Raw genomic sequence first — 21,394 nt, forward strand, 5'->3', positions numbered from 1 at the left:
AAGTCCAAGTCATACGGTGGGGCTGGAAAAAAATCTAGGTCTTCATAACAACCCTGGAGGCATCTTCCTCTGGAACTCCTGAAGGAGGTACATTTTCTTCACCATTAAAACCAGTTGAGCCAGTTTTGTTACTTGCAGCCGTAACATCCTAATATGATGGCGTACCTTTTGTTCCTATCCCCTCAAACTCCTTCACCTGCTGCCCACCAACAACTGTGCCCATTTCCTCACTCTCACTTCTCAAGCCACTCCAGCCTGGTTTCTGTGCCAAGCTTCCCACTAATACCTCCCCCTAGGGTAACTAACTGACGTCCGCACCACTAAATCTGAATTCCATCTGGCTTCTCGGCAGCAACAGGTACTGCTGGCCACTCTTTCACCCACATCCACAAACCACTTAGACTTTCCTCCCATCTCTGGCAACCTCTTAATAGTCTCCTGTGCAGGTCCACCCTTGCCTAATTGGCTACAACTTGTCTCCCTCAAGGCTCAGTCCTACGTGCTTATCTAATCTCAGCTCAGGCTCTCTAGACCAGTGGGTCTCAACCTCGGCTGCACATCAGTACTAAAAGCCCGATGCCCAATTAATTAAATCAGAATCTCGTGCCGGGGTGAAGGACGGGGGGAGTTCTTCAATGCTCAAGTGATGCCGACGTGTGGTAAAAGTTGAGAACCGCTTCCTGAAGCAATCACCCCCACATCTGCAACTCGGTCTGGGTTAACTATCCCAAATATTTGTCTCCTGCCTAAACCTCTCCTTTGAGTCCAGACCCATATAACTCACTGCCTACACAACAATCCAATTTCACCCCCCAAAGAGCACTTCAACTTAGCATGTCCAACGATCAAGTTCTACTCCCTTAAAATGTAGCTCTTCCAGGGATCCCAGTGTCAGGGAGTGGGCCAAGAACCCATGACGCTGCAAAAGGCAGAAACCTCAGAACCGTTCCAAACACCGCCTTCGCCCTCACTTCCCAACATCAAATCATAAGCGACTTGTCAATTTTACCTCCAAAGTATTTCAAAGCCTTCCATTTCTCCATGTCACTCCACTGCCACTGTCCCCGCTCCAAGCCACCATCATCTCTGGCCTAGAGTACACCTCCCAACCCACATTCGTGCTGCATCCCCTCCAAACCCACTCTCCTCACTGCGGCTAGGCTGTCTTTTTAAAGAACTAACCACGCTGTCTCCTCAGTTTAAAGCCTTTACCCTTCCTTATTCTAGCCTCTGACCACCTCGTCCCCCTTCTGTGTTCATGCCACTTGGCACAGTTAACTCCAGGAATGCAACATGTCCCGCCCACCATGGCTGGCCCTCTGTCTAGAATACAGGACGATGTCTGGTATTATTCATTTCTCACCTATCCATAAACAGAACCCAATAATACCTGTTAAATCAATGCTGAATGTTTATAATGTAATTTACATTTTTATATCTATAACCATAGTAGTGTCATAATAATTACATGTATTATAAATGTCACAGTACTTAATATATATGTACACTAACATTTTCACAACTAGCACATGACCCCATTCTGTGACTGAAGCAAAGTGGGCGTACTGAATTACACAGCGTTATTGCCACTACAGCCGGGATCAATAGTCCAGGTGTGACTTCAGTGACAGTGATACCTGGCATAATGTACCTATGAAAATGGGAAAACTCACAAGATGCAAGTAGTTGTTAACTCTTGAAGACTGGGTGTGACCTAGTGGTGACAGGATTGAGCGGAGGGTAAGAAACAGTTCTAGCCTAATTGCTCCAACATATCACATGTCACATGGGCAAGTGTTTTTACTCCTCCAACCCCGGCACCTATTTCTTCATACATGGTATGCTACAATCTGCCCTAAAATGTTAGGGAAGAACACTATTTTCCCCTCCTCTGACTTCCACGTGGATTTGCTAGATTAATCTCTCTTAAGCTCTCTCCTCGCCCCACCCTAACTTTTCCTGGGGATGGCAGGGGATGGGCATAATCGTATGTGGCCTGGCCTCTTCTTTTTCTCACTCTGAGACTTTTATCTTAAAGACCCACCTAACATGGCATTCCCTTTTCCTCCAAGCTTAAAAGTTCACATGGGTCCTTGTTGCCTGGTTCAGCCTGTGGCCACAGGGGAACCAATAACAAGTCACTTCGCTATCAGACTTAAGGCCCTGCTCTCCAACAACTGTACCAGTAATGGAGGTGAGACTGGACCACCGTGCGCCTGTCTTCAGCTTCCCTCTCTTAACTGATTCTGATCTTGGGAGGGGAAGGAAATGCTATTAATCGACTCTCTCAAACCACAATATACAAGTACATAAGAGCTTTGCCAGCCATAAAAGCGCTGTCATTGTCCGCCCATCTGTCAGTCATCACTTTCAGGGCCTGACAAGACCAACAAAGAAATAACAATATCACTCCCCAAGTTTCTAGATCTTACAACACAACAAAAGCAGGATTCAGAGGTGATGGCTGGTCACTCACTGCCAAGCACGCAGTGACTAATAAACATTGACTGAATAAACACGTACATTTAAAATCAAAAGTTAGTGTCAGAAATTTAAAATATATATGCTTTTTCAATCCAAGTAAAAAAAATTCATCAGGAATTTATACTACACATATACTTGCACCTGAGTATACAATATAAATAAAAGGATAATCATTACAGAGCTATACATAATTTTTTAATCTGGAAATTATCTACATCCTAATACAAACCAACTAAAGCACATGTAATCCATTGAGTAAAGCACATGCAGCCATAAGGGTAGATCTTCACTTACACTGATATGCGACATGCTCCAAGATTTAAACGTAAAAAAAGCAACATGTACAATGATGTGCATAATATGCTCCTACCCACATTAAAAAAAGATACATACATTACCTCGAACCAAACGAAATTCCCTAAATTGATTTATAAAAACGGCAACTGCATTTGGTTCGACACACTAAGTGCCGGCACAGGCATGGAATATTAGAGAAATATGCAAGCATCTGAAGACAGAATCAGGACAGAGGTCTCGGCTGGGCAAGTTTTCAGTTAATCCTTTTTCACTCAACTTTTTCCAGTGTGCATTTTTAAGGGGGTGCATGCCAAGGAAGACTGAAAAAAAACAAATGTTTTCTTCAAAAGCAAATTCAGTGAAAATGAAGACACCACAACAGTTAAGTGAGCAGACTGAAGAATAAACGACTCATCAAATCACCACACACTAATGCGTCCACACACACGAGGATTTTTAAATTCTCACAGAACATACAACTGAGTTGATTTATACCTCCGGCCTCAGAGAAACTCAGAAAAAATAGAGAGGGGTTTTAAACTCTATCTGCCCACTATTAATCACATGTTCGATCTAACAGAAGGGACTATCATATAATGGATAATTAAATACCAGAAGGTCAAAAGCAAATACGAAGTTTAAAAATTCCATAACTTTCCAAAGTAAATTCAAAAAACATCCAAGGCTAAGCTTTCCCTTTCTCCAATTACTCTCCCCACCACAGTTTATCACATCCCACCAAATAATTCGGTTTTTCCATGAGTCCCATAAGAATGAATTAAATAAGCAGGCAGAGCCTAATCATATACCTTTTTATAGCAATAGAAGCTAAAGATATGCCTAATTCCTTTTTCTAGACTTTCCTCTAAAATCAAAGTTTCAAATAACTTCTATTACAACTATCACTCAAAAATGCCCTTACCTACCAAACGGTATTTGAAAAGTGAGCTTCCAGAAGACGAGAATACGAGCACAGCTCATCCGGGCCAGGTTCCGGAACGCACTGGACGTTCCTCGGCGGCAGGACACGGCAGGGAGAAGCTGCGGCAGATGGTGGCACATTTCCACCCGCTCGCTCGCTCCGTACCCGCTCCCGTGTTTCCCATGATTTCCCAAATGCAAGGCTGGCAGACTGCTGGCGAGCGATAAAGGTTCTGATTGGCTCATGGACTCACCTATATTCACCCAAAAGTGGTTTGATTTACAAACTGTGTGACTTTGACATTTAAAACTTCCACCACTACTGTGACCGTGAATGAAGCATTTTCCGCACACATACATCATCTCAGGCATCCCACCGTTGGACTTAAGTACTTATGTTTCTCTCCTTTCAAGATTATTTTTCACTCGCTTTATCCCTGGTACTTAGTGATCACTGGTTTTTTTTTTCTTTTTTCCATCTTATCATATGTAGTTTTAATTATAGTGTTGCTTTTTATCAAATATTTTGAGTGTGATAAAAGTACAGAGAATAACATCAACATAATGAACATCCATGTACCAGGTTATCAAGAGGCTTAACATTTTGCCACATTTACTTCAGATCTTTTTGCAGAAGTTTGTTACAGCTGACATCCACTGGGTACCACTTTCCCATCTCCTTCCCTCCCCAGAGACAGCCACTCATCTGGTTTTAACACCCATGTATTTCATAATATTTTTAAACACATATTAATTATGGATATGCATATCATTTTGCATATTTTTAAACATTATATGAATGGCAACATACAAATTCCGCAACTTGCTTTTTCATTCGACATTGCATTCACTTTAACTGCTGCATAGAATTCCACTGTATGAATATACCATGATTTGTTTATCCATTCCCCTACTGATGGACATTTAGGTTGTTTCAGTTCTGTATGCTTACAAGCAACGCTACAGAGAAGCCTTGTATGCATCTTCTCGGGTACACATTTGAGTTGGGCGGGGGCTGTAGAGCGTGCATCTTCACCTCGCCAATTGCTCTCCAGAGTGATGGCACCAATTTACCCTTCTCCAGCTGAGTATGAAAGTTTCCTTTGTCCCACATCTTCTCAAACACTTGAATAATGAGTCTATTTAAATTTCTGCCAATCTGATAGGTATGAGACTTGTTTTTAACCTGCATGCCCCGTGAAGAAAATCATATTTATTGACTATTTAGACCATTAATTTTTTTTCCAGCTTTCACATTGCCCTTTGATTCTACCATCATCTCCTCACCTCACAGTGATTAACAGTAGAGACTGTACATCCGGGCCACCTGGATTTGAATTCTGGCTTTATCACACCCACCTACTGATTGATGACACTTTGCTTGACCTCCCCATTCCTAGTTCCTCAGCAATGGAGAGCAGCACGTACCTCACAGGGTTATGAGGTTTTTGTGAGTTAATACGCATGAAGAGCCAGGAAGTTGGGATGCTTTAGCCCCATCTGTCCCAGAGATGGTCAGCCAAAGTCCCATGACAGCTCTACCAACCCTCAAATGTGAGAGCACCAAAAGACCTCAACCCTGGTGACTCAGCTAAAGGACATGTGTCCTTCTGTGTCAGTGGCACTCCTGAATTACTGGCAACATGTTATTTTCTGAAGGCACACCATCTATTCTCTTGGTCAGGAGTTATATGTACTGTGGTCTCAGAAAACATTATCCCTATGGTACTGAGAAAGTCATATAAACCATGTGCGAGAAGATGGGAAACACCAGAAAAACCAAGGTGACATAAGGCTTCTGACAGTGATAGGCAGCCCATACATCCTGGTGACTGCCTACGAAGGAAATGCCGCTGACCTGCTTCTACTGAAAACCTCAATGGTGCTGAACCACAAGACAGATCATCAAGAAAGAAGTACAAGGACAGATGCACAACCCTGCCCTTGACCTTTATTTCGCCGAGCTACCTGGCTTCTGTATTTCTACTTGGATGCCCCTCCTTTGCAGTGGAGTTTTTAGAAGGATCCCCCTTCAGTGTCTAGCATTCAACACTCACGAGAGCGCAGAAACACCCTGGTTTGCCTCAGTTCCTGGAGGGCCCCTAAGCAGAATGAATGACCTTCCGCCCACTCGAGGTTTCAGATAGGCGCCTTGATTTTCACAAACAGCCAACCTACTCAGGTCGAAAGCATACAGATTCAACTTCAAACGGCATAGAATATATCTGCAATTCTGGGCCTAATGAGGCAATAACCTAAAGACATTGTAGCTCATTCCTTGTGAGAACGAGGCGAGGACAGTGGTTCTGGTGGGAGACTGTCAAGCCCGTCCATTCCTCTAGTCTAGACAGCCTCGGTTATCCACGGCTTAAGCATCTAAAAGCTGTATAACGTTAATACAGCGGTATTCTCTGAGGTGTTGGATTACTGCTGATTTTTATTTTCTTCTCTTTGTATTTTCCAAATTTTCTACCATGGGAATGTTTTCTGTTTATGATAAAAGAAAAACATAAGGTTATTTTTCAAAGCTACAAACTGGGAACATACTATTTTCCCCATCCCTACCCTCCCATATCCCCACACTGTTTTCAACGAAAAACAACTGACATTAGCCTGTCTACTATCATGACATGTTACAAAAAAAATTATTTGTGAAACCTGTCAGGGAGATTTTTCCTATGAACAGGAATGCTGCTGAAGTTCTCCTCTACTCCCTGCATCTCTCAAATCTTATGACTTGAAAGCCATTTAAGAAATTTCTTCCAGAACTAAACACCAGGAAAAGTTTTACCTGAGCAACTTGTGTCCTTTTTCTTCGTGGACAGAATTGTGTAATTTCTTAGGTTTTCTCTTTTTATTTTGAGCAACAGAAAGGTCAGACGCAAATATGGATTATAATTAATAACTAAGCAGGACCTCAGGACTCTGCCCCTTTCTTCTGAGGATCTCAAGCTCTAACCTGGTTCTTTTAGTTTGTTTTGTTTTGCCTATTCTATTATTGAGTGGATGTATGCTTGAAGCCACCCTAAACCCTTCTTACAGAAAGGTAGGACATAAATTAGGTATGATAGCCTATGCTGCTCAACATTACTGCTTATAATTTATGCCTAAGGATTTTAAACTGAGGGACAATAAAATCATGGTATGGTGGCAACAATCTTTCTCAACTAATAAATGAAAACTCAGTTTAACATAAGGAACTAAGAATTATGATTTCACTCATAATTAAACCATTAAATTTTTCTTTCATTTATGAAGGACATTCACTTAATTATTTCATACCATGATAAACAGATGTAACAAATACAGCAAAAATTCTTCTTCCAAAACTACAAAAATGAACAAAAGGAGGTAATATATTATAGATGTTAGAAACATAGACTATAACATCGTCAGATAAGATCTGTGTTCAAAATGCTGGTATCACACTACTCACTACTGGCACGAGTCTGTCCAAATATAAATGTGGAGAGTAACATGTACCTATTAAAGGTGCTGGGAGAATTACACAGCACATGTAAAATACTTAAAATAATGCTCCACTCAATCAGAATAGCTGCTTCTGTCAGTGTTGTTATCACATACATAGCTTAGAGCCCTCTTTTAACCATTTAACTATTTCTGCCAAAGAACTACTGAAGGATTTCCTTGCATACCTGCAAAACAGAAATATTTCTCAAAAATGGGTAGTTAGCATAAAAGTTCAGTGATGGGGAGACTCTACCCAACTGACCTGAACTGTCCAGTGCGAAGAAAACAAAGAGCTCGGTTACCATAAAGAAGATGATTTTCAGGACTTTAAAAGAAATAATGTTTAGTCAGTAAAGCACATTATTAGAAACTAACAAAAAGCATATAGAGAAGACATAAGACATAAAAATTGTTCAAAAACTTTACATTTGTGTGGCAGAGCAGGAAGAATGTAGGATTTGAAGTCCTAGCTGGCTAAGTCCTAGTTTCTTCACTTTTTACCTGAGTATTTTTTGTGTGTGTGAAATCATCCTCAACTTCCCTGTATTCAAAATGAACATGGTTCCACTTTTTCTGACTCGCTCATAGAGCTGTGGTGAGAATCAAATGAGACATACTAAAAAGCAAGCAAACTACAAGTTCGCTCTAATTGTAGAGAAAGGACTGCTCACGTAAGGCAGCACTGCGCCACCTACACAAAGAACCTGGAAGTCTGTAGACTGCAACAGTAATTTAACAGCTTCATTTCATATCCTGCTCTCGCTTTGTCTATGTGTGGCAGAACTTACTTCTCCTTTCTTCCACCTCCTCCTCAGAAAAACAGAGCTGCAGCCTTTCAAATGTGTCATGCTACCTTGATTCACTCATTCCCTGTGGAGAAGGCAAAGGAGTAGCTGTCTATAACACTCCCACCCCCAAGGCTGCTACCATATTGGAGGCCCAGCTAAGATGTCGCAGGAGCCAAGTGTGAGGCACATCTGCAGGAATGCTACCAAATTCTAGCAGTCGAGCAAAGAAAAGGTAGAGAGAACACCTGCATTCTCAATAATTCCAACTGTTACTCTCTTAGAAAGCAAAAACCCCTGAATGGATGACGTCTTAAGTATTAATAACTAACCTTTTCTGATCAGTTACTATTTAGAAGAAATTAGTTGAAGGCAAAATGAAAACAAGAATAGAGGAATCTGTACTAGAAAGCCTGAAAGAAAACGGAGAAGGGCAAAACTAAATTCACAATCTGGCCTGATTTGCTTCAGCTATACTATTTGATTGAGTTCCTATACTCAGACCATCTCTAATGCTTCTAATGCCTAACAGTAAGAAAATCTGTCTGCACAGCAAGTAAAGATGCTCTTCATCTTGCTTTTATTTCTCCTGACTACATTCTAACTTGATCTGCCACATAAAAAGGATCTCATTGTTCTGTTTAGCTCTTACCTATATTCAATGGCTCTGGTGTAATAGATAATAGCTACATCAAATCTTTCTTTGGAAAACTCTTCATTTCCTTTTATTTTCATTAGTTCTCCTTGCTAAGAAACCAAGGTGAAAGAAGACCCATCAATTAACTGCAAAGACAATCGAGAACCCCTATACCTAGGAAAAATGAATCTGGGTTTCTATCTTGGATATCAGAAATAACCCAGAGGATAATTTATGTAAAAAAATTAGAATATAATACTTAATATTTTGGTATATGTATTTAAAGTGTCTCTAATAACTCAATGTTAACTTTGTTAAAAGAGTATTAAAAAGTAAACAAAATCATCACATTATAAATAACTGCTAACAGCTGACCCCTGCCTATAGTTCTTGGCAGGCCCACTTTTGTATATGCCTTATTAGGTCTGCCATACGGCAGGGAGAAAAACAAATGCAAGGTAGAACTTTAATTTTAGTTTAAAAAATACTGTATAATTCAATATACCTGAACGCTTACAAAACTATATAAATCAATAACATGAATAGGCAGTGTTGATTAAACGCCAAAAAAAGAACAAGGCCAAGCAGTTACCAAGAAAATCAAAAGGAAATCAAAGATGCTCTAGATATAACTGAAACTTTTCACTTCAAACACTCAAATTTTCAAAATAAACAAATTAACTAAAATAAACTGGATCATCTGAATGGCTTTAGAGAACATTAAATAGAACATTAACTCTTTTCCTAAATCCTTTGTTAAAAATTTAGTTATAATCACATTTCTTATGAGTGAATTGTATGGCATGTGAATTGTATCTCAATAAAGCTGTTATCAAAGAAAATCATATTTACTCAATAAAAGCCTTTTAGTTTAAAAAAAACGAAGTTCAATTTTTACTAACTCTTTAAAACCTGTAACTTTAGAAAATTCTCATCAAGATGCTATTTCCTTTCCAAAAAACTATTGAATCAGAATTTATTAAACTTCTCCCTCGAACACGTTATTGAACTTTACAGTTGTTCCTTGCGCGTTGTCAGTTTTACTGAACTTTCTCTGAGTGTTAATAAAAGTTCTAACACATAAATCTTAAAATATATTTACAAGTAAATATTTATTCTCACCTCTATACACTCCGCACAACTTTGACTTTTAAATTCTTCAAGCATATTGCAGTTTTCTGTTACAACTTTAGTTATGTGATATTTGTCTAAATTTTATTTTTAGGAGAGAGTGAGAGAACATTTATTTAAAAAAAAAATTTGTGGTGTTAATGTTCTAATTCTTAGGTTAGGTGAGTCCATAAAATTCATTATAATATACTTTCTAAATAACATGTTTTTGTAATCTTTTACATGTATCGAATAATATATTTAAAAACAAACAACTGATAACTTTAGATTCACTGCTTGCTATGAATCTAATCAGTTTTATTTCTAGCATTAATAAACAAGTGTTTTTTAATATTAGTTCTAACTGTAGTTAAAACAAATGCTCTATCACAACACATTCCAAATGGACTTCATAATTACTCAAGTCAATTTGCCAAACATATCTGAGCACCTATGGTGTGTACCTGGCACAATGTTCATAAAATTGCCTGAAAAAAAATCCTATCCTGTAAAACTACTTTCTAAAATGTACTTAATATAACAAATGAAGAATTCAAAATGTCTTAATTCAACAATGGACTTTCATGATGAAATGTTAAAATGAGACTTTATTTGAAACACGATTCTTATGTAAATTTAATACACTAATTAAAATGCTGTAGATAATAATCAAAACTTATGTTATTTAGGCTCTACCGTATTTAGGCTATACTGTAATAAAGATTTTTCTAAAGTGGTAAATAATAACAATTTTATTGCAATAAAAATGTAGTTACGTCTCTAGACAGACAAACACGTTCATTTCAAGGGTGGAAAGGAGTGCCTAAAATTTATGATTCAAGGACAGACTTGGGAAAGTAACCAAATAAAGTTAATGCAAAAGGACAGAACAATGTTATAGGATGAAAATCTGGGCTTTGAGATCAAAGAAACCTGACTTCCTATCTAGGTTCTATTACTTGCTAGGCTGAAGAAATAACCCCTCAAAGCTTCAGCTTGCTCATTTCCAAAATAGAAAACAACGGCCACCTTGCAGGGCTATTATAAAGGAGAAAAGAAAGGGGCAAAAATGTGCCCACTTGGGTGCCCGATGCACGATATTGCTCCTCTACTTCTACCACAAAATCTCGCCTGTAATTAAAGGCCTCCAGAACAACAGAGAACCACCTTAATACAGCCCAGTGTCTAATACACCTATCGGAAGAACTTGTCTTCATATTTAAGCTTAATTTCTCTCTAATGCTGGGGTCAATATAGTACAAAATTTGCCCTCTTCTCACTGGAGGTAGCAAATTATCAGTCATCATCTACTAAAAAGCCAAATATTCCATTTCAAGATTCCTATAACACTATCTAAGAATATCACTGACATTCAAATACTTTACCAAAAAGTATTCCACAAAAAATACACATAAGGCAGTTTCAACATACATAAAAATAAGAATCATTTGTAAAATTATAATCTTAAGTCTACTACTTATGTCTTGAATGAATGAGAATACATGAGCCCCAGTCGAGGTTGCTTTCTTCGGTAAAATTATTAAAAGTATTATCACAGAAACCATTAAGACAGGAAATACAGAATATAAAACTAACTACAAGGTTAAAGTTGCCTTATGCGAGCTTTTCTCTTATGAGAAAAACATTTTTTTTAATCCTAAGATAAATAAAAAATCACATAATTACATATTCCATTTTCCCAAATAATATTGTTAAAAAATAAGTATTTAAAGCATTTATACTTACATTCAGTAAAAAAAATACTTAACATAGACCAACAATTGTCGACTCCTCCTAACTTAGGGAGAATTGTTACATCGCCTGTGTATTTCACCCAATTCAAAGCTTCTTCCATTGCCAAGATTTTCTGTTTCAAAAGAGGAATGCAGAGTATGATTTGGGCATTAATTAGAAAAGTACATGTGGCATTATCACTTTATACAGTATTTCGGATTCTTAATACAAATCTTATACAACCACCTATTTCCATTACTTTAGCACAGAATCTAGAATAGCTGGACCCCAACATACAAGTTCACAGATACCATGGACTCGTGTATGTTGCATCTTCAGGTCACCCTGTGCTACCCTCAGAGCTCGATATGCTTCTACATGTTATAGACCTGGAAGCTGAGGTCTACGACCTGGCCAGAGGCAGCCCTAGACAGCAGAAGAGTACAATAATACAAGGAGAACGTGGGGTCTCAGATCTCATCTAAACTAGGACTTCCCTCCTGATCCCAGATTAAACATATAGATTAAGGTTCACCAAAGGGACTACGTATTTTAAATGGTCTGTGGCACACAGAAAAATGAAGAGATAACAAGTGGAGGGCGTGGCTGGGCGGATAAGCGAGCGCTCAATGCGAAGATCTTCACAAAGGGTCGAGTTTATAGAAACTTTATCTGTACTTCTAGTGTCTGAAATGACTTCAGAAATTAATTAAACAGTGGTGTTAACAATGCTGGTGCCAGGCTTAAGGGAAACATGAAGAAGTTAATGTTACCAATAGCATTAAAAACTGGTTTATCATTGTATCTGGAGATTATCTAGTAATTATATATCAAAACATGTTCATACCAGGGACCTATAACTTCATTTGGGAGAACATACGCCAGGTAAGTAAATAATCAAAAACTGAAAAAAGAATCAACTTGTAAAAGAGGCTCAAACTACACTACACATATGGGGGGAAAATGAAAATGATGCAAACTCCCAAAACAAAGAGCAACATACAGAAAACAACACTACCAAAAACAGCACATAAGGCACTGACAACGTGGACCCAGCACGTGGGCAATGAGCAGTGAGATGCCCGCCATTCACTCACGGGGGCTGTGCAGGGCTCCTCGGTTTAATACTTACATTTTCTATTTTATAACCAATTCTCAGCAAGCCTCCGATAAAGAATGAATCATTCTGTAAAACAAAACAAGAACACATTTTTCTCCTTATTCAGTCAATTATACTTGAATTTTACAGTGCACTAGAAAATCCTACATTTGAGGAATACATATATACATAGCAGTCCACTTCCCACAGGCACTTTCATGCCAAATTTACCTCTTACTGACCCTAAAACAAGAATCCAGAAATATTTACATTGGATTCTAATGAAAAAATGACTTAGTGTAACTTGTAGATGTATGAATTTTAAACTTAATTATACATAGATTTTTAATAAGAATACATTGGCTGATATAAGTTATTGGCAAAGGATTACCACCAGGAAATAAACATCAGAATACCCTTTCTAAATTTAAGTTTGCAATGATAATAATACCAAGAAAAACACTTGGCTCCATAATCAACTGAAATAAGAAAAATTACCAAATGGCTCTCAAGAAAAAGAAATAAAAACCCTCCAGGAGTGAAGGGCATCTCCTCAAATACGACATGATAAAGACTACCCCACAGAAAAAATATTTGTTGTAGTGCTGGGGACAGCGGCATGATTTTCTGTTCCAAGATAGAACTCATCACTTTCAGAACCTGTGAGAAAGGCTTCTGCAAACCAGGAGCACACTTTCATTTGTAACGAATTCTAATTTCTATCTTTTTAATGATAATAAGCAGTGCTGGTTCTTATCATGTCATATGAGAACCACAAAAACAGCCATCTACCTGATCTCTCAAACACAGAGCACAAAATCATGGACAACGGAATAATTTTATGTTACCCCAAACTAAGACCATTACCCGTTAATTGTCACAACTTAGTAACACGGGCCTGACACCATGTACTTATTTATAATCTTTAAATAAGAGGGGGGTAGCCATTTTCTACCACTTACCACAACTTTCTTTGCCAAATCCACAATATCTTCCATTAGCTCAAGATGTTGTAACTTCTTCAAACTTATCTCACAAGAATGAGAATTGCTTAAAGACAAATTTATTTTTTAAAAGATCAGGTTCTCAATATGTAAAAATTCTTGAACTTCATACTTAACATGTTACATGTTACACCTCAATTTATAACTATTCGAAAAATAAGTTTCTGTTTCTGTACTCCACGTAACAGTTAAGTTGTTTAAGTGGACAAAAATACTATACCTTTTCCTTTCTTGTGTACTACAACATTGACATCATTGAACAAACATATTCATTTTTCCTTTCTCAGTTTCAAATTTACCATCTAATTCTCTTCAGAATTTCATTCGTTATATATAATATTACCATGATGATTCATTCTTACCTGAATCCCAAGTATCAACTTTTTCTGCTCATTCAACAATAGCCAAGTTGAACAAGCCTTTCGTTGTACCTGGGATCCCTCAGTATGGGCTTACTACTGTCCATACAAAATGAGAAACACGTAACAACTTACGTGGCTTCCACGCAGGGATGCAACCGTGATATCATCGAACTATGCTGATGTTGAAACAGAAGTGGCCAGAAGATGTATATTTTAATGGCATCACAGTAATCTCGCAGGACAGAAATTGGCTTACTACACCACATATTGCAAATGTCAAATTCTTAATTAAAAAAAAGTTTCAAATTAATATTTTGTGCCTCATTTTGGAACAAATCAATACCGTTAATAAGGAAAAAGCAAAAATGGATATGAAATGGTAAGAAATGCATGGATGAAATATTTTAACCTGTTAGATATTAAGAATATTTCAGAGTTAGCTAAAATGTTATTTTAACAAAGGTTTTGGTTTCTAGTGAAAAACAGTAAGAATAAACTTTTAAGAGGTATGTCAGTCATGTTGATATGAATAAATGAACTTCCCTTGATACAGTCTTTCAACAAATTAAAATTAAAATACCAATGTACTCACTCACCTAAATTCCTCTCACTTCGGGCATAATCTTTATATTGCCGACCCTAAAAGGAAAAAATATATATTTGATCTGTGTCTGGTAAGATGCAAAAATACATTCTTGATTCTTAATGTAAGGATTATTAGTGCCTCGGGCTCTCCCTGAGAGCTTTTCTAATCTCCCGCCATCGGTCACTCTGTGACACTGCACATTCTTGTGGTTGAGGGACTGCTCGCTTTCCCTCCTGAAATCACCTCTGCAGCAGCATGAATACCTCCCTACAAAACCTCACACAACACTCAACATCTTTACTCGGAGCGCTCTAAATTAAACACCTTTAAGAAATCCTAGGGTGAAAACATGAAGGGATTAAGAAGTACAAACTGGAAGTTACAAAGAGTCCCATGGATGTGAAATACAGCACAGAAATTACAGTCGATGATATTGCAATAACTACGTATGGTGTCAGGTAGGTGCTAGACTAATCCAGGGGCTCACTTCATAAGTTACATAAATGTGTCACTACTATGCTAGACACCTGAAACAACTATAAAAGTATATTGAATTTCAACTGTAACTGAAAATAATTTTTTTACAAAGTAAATCTTAAAAATTCTCATCACGAGAAAAAATTAGTAACTGTGTGGTAATGGATACTAATTAGTAATGGATGTTAACTAGATTTTATGGTGATTTCACAATATATACATATATTGAATCATGTTGTACACCTGAAACTATATAATGCTATAAGTCAGTTATACCTCAATTTAAAAAAACCTTTAAGAAGGCAGACACAAAATAAAAACCAAAAAGTTAACAAATCTACTTACCACTCCATCACAATAAAGTTGAGTCACACGAACATAATCATTAGACACAAATTCAGGAGCAAAAACACAATTGTCCACATCCGGGCAATCTTCTAACAAGGCATAATCGTCTACACTGAAATCTCCCAAGGCAAAGTCGTCCATGGTGCACCATGCTAAAGAAACAGCACAAACTCGAATCAGTAATCAAATCACCTAAGATTCTCTGAGAAGCAGTTCTCCTGGCTTCTAGAGCATTTTAGAAAAACACTTGGAATTTATGCCCCAAGGAAATAATTCCAAAAGGAACACTGAGCTCTGAAAGTATTCTCATTCTGTAATCCTTTCCCCCTGACTCTCTTCAAATATTAATTTATTTTATTTTTTCTTTCCTCAGGTCCAGAGTCCCCATATCTACTCTGAATTTATCAGTTTACACGTCTCCTTTAGATGGAGGATAATTAAAGGAATCTCATTCATCTCTGAATGTGCCGAGCACATGGTAAGCCCTCAAGTGTTTGCTGAATGATCAAAAGACATCTTTCCACAGCTGCCCTTTTACACATTTGCTTTTACTGTATCCCGTGAAATACTTTTCCCCTATACCTACACCCTGCTGCATTCTCAACCTCCTGGCAGGAACTAAAACCTGACTGCATAGAGGAAAATTTCCTATCAACCGCTCACATTCTCCTGTGCATCCCTCGGTGTGTGTCTGTCCTGAGCAAAGGGGCAGAGCTGAAGTGGTACAGCGTGAGTCTGTCAATCTCCTAATTCCCCACGGCCGCATCCAGGCCTTCCGTCTTCCTAACAGTCGCTGCTCCTAATGCAGTCAGCACTGCGAGACTGCAAAGCTGGCAAAAACCCCCACGTTACCACAGCGTTTGAAAAATAATTACTTCCATGGGGGAAAAGAGGAATTAGGGCTGGAGTTTCAGACTAAGGTTTTTTTTCCTGAAGAAAGTTAAATAAAGATTTATAGCTATCAGAGAAAAGCTACACAACCTAAATATCACTGAAAAATGCATTTTCTTCCTAATTCTTGCCCGAGGAACAGCTTTTCCTGTCATCACAGCGCCATCATTAACATCATTTTTTACAGCTTTTCACTTCACCAATGTTGTCCCACTATCGTTAGGACAAACCAACTTTTTTCCCTAAGCAAGACCACCACCAGTTCTTGAAACACAAATCTGTTTCTTTAATTAATCTTTCTCATTCTGTCCAATTTGTTGTATGAAAACTTCACAACATCAGAAGTGAAGAACAGTCTTCCTAGCCAACTATTTGCACTACTTATCACACGCTGTACCAAGTGTTGTACATGCATCTTATTTATCCTCACAGCAAATCTTCTCAGGCCCAATTACCATCATCAGCATACAAATGGGGAACATTTTTGGTAAAATTAAGTAATTTGCTCAAAGTCATCAAGTTAAGAAGGAGTCAAACCTAGGTCCTCTGATTCCAGTCTGTCCTCTAAAACACTACTATATCTACTTTTCCTTGACACTGCCACCTAGTTACCTCTTGGTTGTTGTTATGTTTAACAGCACTGGCAACTAGTTCAGAGTGTTCCCCTCACTTCTCTATATTCTAGCATCATCCCAGGAACACTAAAGCCCATGTAGACGATGCCCTCAAGACGCTAGCCTTGCAGTTTACCAACCTCCTTCACTGCCCACCTCACCTAGGCTCTTCCTTCCCAAGGACACACCTCAGATCACCGCCCAGGCCTAACTCAGTTTTCAAATCCTGAATTCTGAGTTCCTCAACCACAACCAAGAGTCCTACGGTTCCTGTCTCCCTATCTCCTGCCGTGGGCATCCCACAAAGTAAAAAGAATTTTTCTTCCCTTTTCTCCTATGCAAATCCTCGATTCCCATCCCTTTTACTTTCAGTTTCCTACAATTGGATTTCCACTTCGGTATGGTCATCAGTGACCTTCCGCAACAGACTGATTACAGGTAACGTCTGGAACCTAACCTGTCCTGATGAACAACATTTCCATAGTTTAGAATTTAACTCCAAAAGTGAACAATAACTGGAAAAAGACAAACACATTTTAGCACCCAAAGTATGGCATCTGATATGGAACATATGCTATCCTGGGTAATATATGCTTTTAAACTCACTTGTCTTACAAATATTTTTTTGAATAGAAATACAGAAGAGCCAAGAATTGCCTGTCACAGCCTACACATCACCATCATGGCATCGATTACAACATCACAATACAGTTACCGTGCTCACGACCGGCAGACTGGGCCATGGTGATGTAACAGCCTGGCAGATCTCACCAATGCCACACCTACACCAACTACAGTGTGATTACAACACTGGTGGAATTCTCATTTCCTATTTTGTTTTAAGCAGAGAGGTGCCATGGCACAGTGATTGAGAGCACGGACTCTGGAACCAGACTACCTGGGCCTGAGCCTGGGCTCCCCACTCCCTGAGCGTGTGATCTCAGTCAAATAACTTAACCTCTCTGTGCTTCAATTTCCTCACGTGTCAAATGAAGAGAGCAGTACTACCTACCTGATTAATCAGTTAACATATTTAAAGTGCTTAGAACAGTACATGGCGTATAGATAATGCTATAAACATCAGCTAACATTAACATTAAGATCAGATAAGTATTTTTTAAAATCCACTGCTTCGATGCTTCCAGCTAAATGGTCTACCTTTAATTGCTAAGTCCAAACAGCACTTTTCAGCTTACAACTTACTTGACGCTGTTGACCACTTCCTCCTCCTCAGAACTCTTCATCTGGACTCCAAAGACCATCTTCTCCTGGTCCTCCTATTCTTCTGGCTGCTCTTCCTCAGTCTCCATGGGCTCTTCATCTCCATTCCCCGCCACCCAAATGTCAACTCTTTTCTTTTCACACTTACTCTCTCCTTGGGTGACCTTATCCGCACACCCATGGCTTTTAAAAGAGCACTTTCTGACCCTCCATCATTTGCAGTGCTTCACCATGATTTTTGCCATTTCCACATATCACATGTATTTTTATTTACTTGATATTTTTCTTTTACTGGCTTCACTTGGCATAAGTGATAACATCCACAATATCATAGGTTTGATGTACAATTTATGTTTTTACACACATTAAATTCCTAACAATTCAAAAAATTGTAAGCGTTTACCTATGTACCTCTTCAGATTATCATACTGCACTATAGCACACAACAGCTAAAATGTCAAATGCTGAAGACTCCCAATTTCTCCAGGCTGAGTTCCATCTCATGACTTCTGGACCCTCCCAGTCAATGGCTACTGGATCTTGACCAAGATGTCCTACACGCCTCTCAAATTCAGTTAAGTTCAAAAACAAACATCTTTTTCCTCAAAACAAAGGAAATTAAGTTCTTTCCTCTTTCTGTATGTAATCGGTTAACTGCTCTGTAATGTCACCTGGTTACCCAAACTGGAAACTGGGGGTCAATCTAGATGCCCCAGTCTCTCTCAACATTTCTGTGCAACTCTCCACAAAATCCTGTCATGTCTACTCCCCTAAGAAATCTCAAATTAGCACACACACACCCTTTCACGCCCACTGCCACAACCTTAGTTGTAGCTTCATCTCTTCTCCTCTGAACTAAATGAACGAGCAGTCTCCTAACTAGTGACTTGCCTTCAATCTTGGCATCCTCTAAAACGTTCATCATAACATTTTAGTGCTTAAAATCATTCAATAGCTTCTCTTCATCTTCAGAATAAAGTCCAAACTCCATACTAGAGCATAGAAGACCTCTATGATCCTTTTCCTGTTTTTGTCTCCAGTCGCTCTGACACTCAACTTACAAGCCAGTCATTCAACTGCTTGCACTCTTAAACCTTATCCTGCAACGGCCTAATACCTACCAGTCCTTCATACTGGAGTCCAGGAAGAGTTTCCTGATCTTCCTGCCACCACCAAGTTTATTTCTGCATCCCTTCTCTGTAAGCCCAGAGCACCCTGCCCATATCTTTTGACAGCAGTGTTCACACGATTTGGTCTTCACAGGTTTATCTCTGTAGGTTCACTATGGGTCCAGAGGGTAGGCTGTGCCCTACTCATCCAGGTTTCCTAGCTCAGTGTTTCCCCAATTTTTTAATGACATTCCCCCAGGCAGAAAACTGCCAGATCCTCTTGTCACCTGTACTGTTATTTAACATTTTTCTTTAGAATAACTCAACTTTTAACTTTCATGTAAACTTGTTTGAATAAAAAATGTGATATCACCAAGAAATCCTATGTTTATTGAGACAGGACTTTTTTTCCTAATACAAACTAAAACATATTACTAAAATTAAATGTTAAAGTAAATGACTTTTAATCTCATAAATTATGATGAACTAATGGGGGACTCTTTGCAAAACAAAATGGATCCTAGACGTAAAAATTTTTTCATTTTGCTGAGTTCATAGAAATAGGGAACATTGAAAGCCATCCTTCCTTCCCCTCAAAAGTAACAAACCTCTAGCTAGAACTAAACGTGCAGTTAAGAGCTACAAGTAATATAATAATACCAAGAACAGTAGTGAGATCAGGACATTGAGCCCTGGACCAGAAGTAAAATGAAGGAACTGAAGAGCAGTCCCATGAAGCTCCTTGAGCCCAGCCAAAGCTGACACAAATCCTATGAGAAAGAAAGGGCCCCTAATTAGACTCTCGAGATTACCAAAGAGAAAAATCAATCAAACAGAAGTTCATAAGACATCACCAAGCACAAGAGGTGACAACTCACCATGACGGAGAGACAACAGAAAAAAACAAGCAATAGCTTTAGACCTCAAAGGACATCAGACATTGGGACGGCCAGACATAGTCTAAAGAATACCCATAGATTGAAAAAAATAAGCAACATTAGACTATGATGTTGACTGGGCATATCTAAAAAAGAACCAAGTGAAACTTTAGAAGTTTAAAATACAGTTGTTGAAAGTATAGAAAAAAAAGGTTTGAAGAGAAAATTGGTGAACCATAAGATGTGCCTGAAGAAATTAACCAACATCAAAAATTCTGATAAAGTCAAGGAAATGAAATATATGAAAAATAAAAAGTGATCTGGAAATAGTTTAAAACATATACATCCAGTTAAATGTCAGAAAAGATAAAATCAAAGAGATAATATTTTAAAAACATAGAATCTTCTAGATCTCATGAAAAACAAAATTCAAAATCAGGAAACACGTGTATTCGAAAGAGGATAAATAAAAAGTAATCTCCAGCTAGACTTAGAAGTGAAATGTCATAATATCAAAGACAGAAAATCCAGTGTAGCCAAAGGAAAAAGAATATTTTTTTCAAAAAAGTATAAATAAAACTAGCAGCAGGCTTTGCATGTAAAATATCTTCACTACGCAAACAGAAAATACACATCAACCTAGAACTGTATACCCCTCAAAATAATCTCTCAAGAAGGATAAAATAAAAATAATTTTAGATAAAAACTGTTAATCACTAAGAGACCAACTAACTTCTTAAAAATATCAAATAAAAAACATAAATTGTCTGACTGGATTAAAAGAAAAATCCAGCATCGCGTTCTTTACAAGACACCTAAAATGTAGATTTTTTTTAAAAAAAAGTAACACTAAAAGGGAGAAAAAGAATATTTCAAGTAAATTATCACCAAAAGAAAGGTATAGACAAAACAAATCCTAAGGGCAACAAGCGAAATTAGGCATGGAAAGGGTCACAACATAGTGAAAAAGAGAACATACTCTCTAACTAGGATAAGGCATGTGTAACCTTAATACTAAAATCAGACTAGATGATTAAGAAAGAAAAATGAGAGGTGATTTCGTTTATAAACAGATACAAAAATTCTAAGTAAAATATTAGCAAACTCAATCCAGTAACTCACAAAAAAGACAATTCACCAAGATCTATTTGGGTTTATCTCAGGAAAGAATGTAATTAAGAATTTTAAAATGTATTAATTGGAATCCATTACATTCAACAGACTAAAGGAGAAAAACCACAAGATATTCTCAATAAATAAAGAAAAGCATGTGACAAAATTACAAAAACTCCTCTAATTTAATAATCAACATAAATTCATAACAATCATTATTTTTAATGGAAACACTCCCTTTAAAATCATGAAC

General features: G+C 37.9%; 1 protein-coding gene across 10 annotated transcripts in view; it reads right to left on the minus strand.

Annotated features, from left to right (window-relative positions):
- TTC3 (tetratricopeptide repeat domain 3) overlaps positions 1–21,394 on the minus strand; it is a 99,809-nt gene that overhangs the window by 73,219 nt on the left and 5,196 nt on the right. For 3 of the 10 annotated variants that reach the window (XM_016123333.2, XM_016123330.2, XM_016123332.2), the window contains exons 2-10: positions 15,313–15,467; positions 14,501–14,543; positions 14,037–14,187; positions 13,501–13,588; positions 12,572–12,625; positions 11,452–11,572; positions 9,718–9,803; positions 8,611–8,705; positions 7,436–7,498 (exon numbers count right to left, since the gene is read on the minus strand). The exons of 2 other annotated variants lie outside the window; for them this stretch is intronic. In XM_016123333.2, the coding sequence (XP_015978819.2) occupies positions 7,436–7,498; positions 8,611–8,705; positions 9,718–9,803; positions 11,452–11,572; positions 12,572–12,625; positions 13,501–13,588; positions 14,037–14,187; positions 14,501–14,543; positions 15,313–15,456 (845 nt within the window). In that variant the 5' untranslated portion in view covers positions 15,457–15,467. Of the gene's footprint in view, positions 1–7,435; positions 7,499–8,610; positions 8,706–9,717; positions 9,804–11,451; positions 11,578–12,571; positions 12,626–13,500; positions 13,589–14,036; positions 14,188–14,500; positions 14,544–15,312; positions 15,468–18,023; positions 20,350–21,394 lie in introns of those variants that run through there. 5 more of the 10 variants (XM_016123331.2, XM_016123334.2, XM_036219777.1 and 2 more) reach the window with 5 other exon arrangements.

This window comes from Rousettus aegyptiacus, unplaced genomic scaffold, assembly GCF_014176215.1.
Source record: "Rousettus aegyptiacus isolate mRouAeg1 unplaced genomic scaffold, mRouAeg1.p scaffold_m13_p_4, whole genome shotgun sequence".
Lineage (NCBI taxonomy): Eukaryota > Metazoa > Chordata > Mammalia > Chiroptera > Pteropodidae > Rousettus > Rousettus aegyptiacus.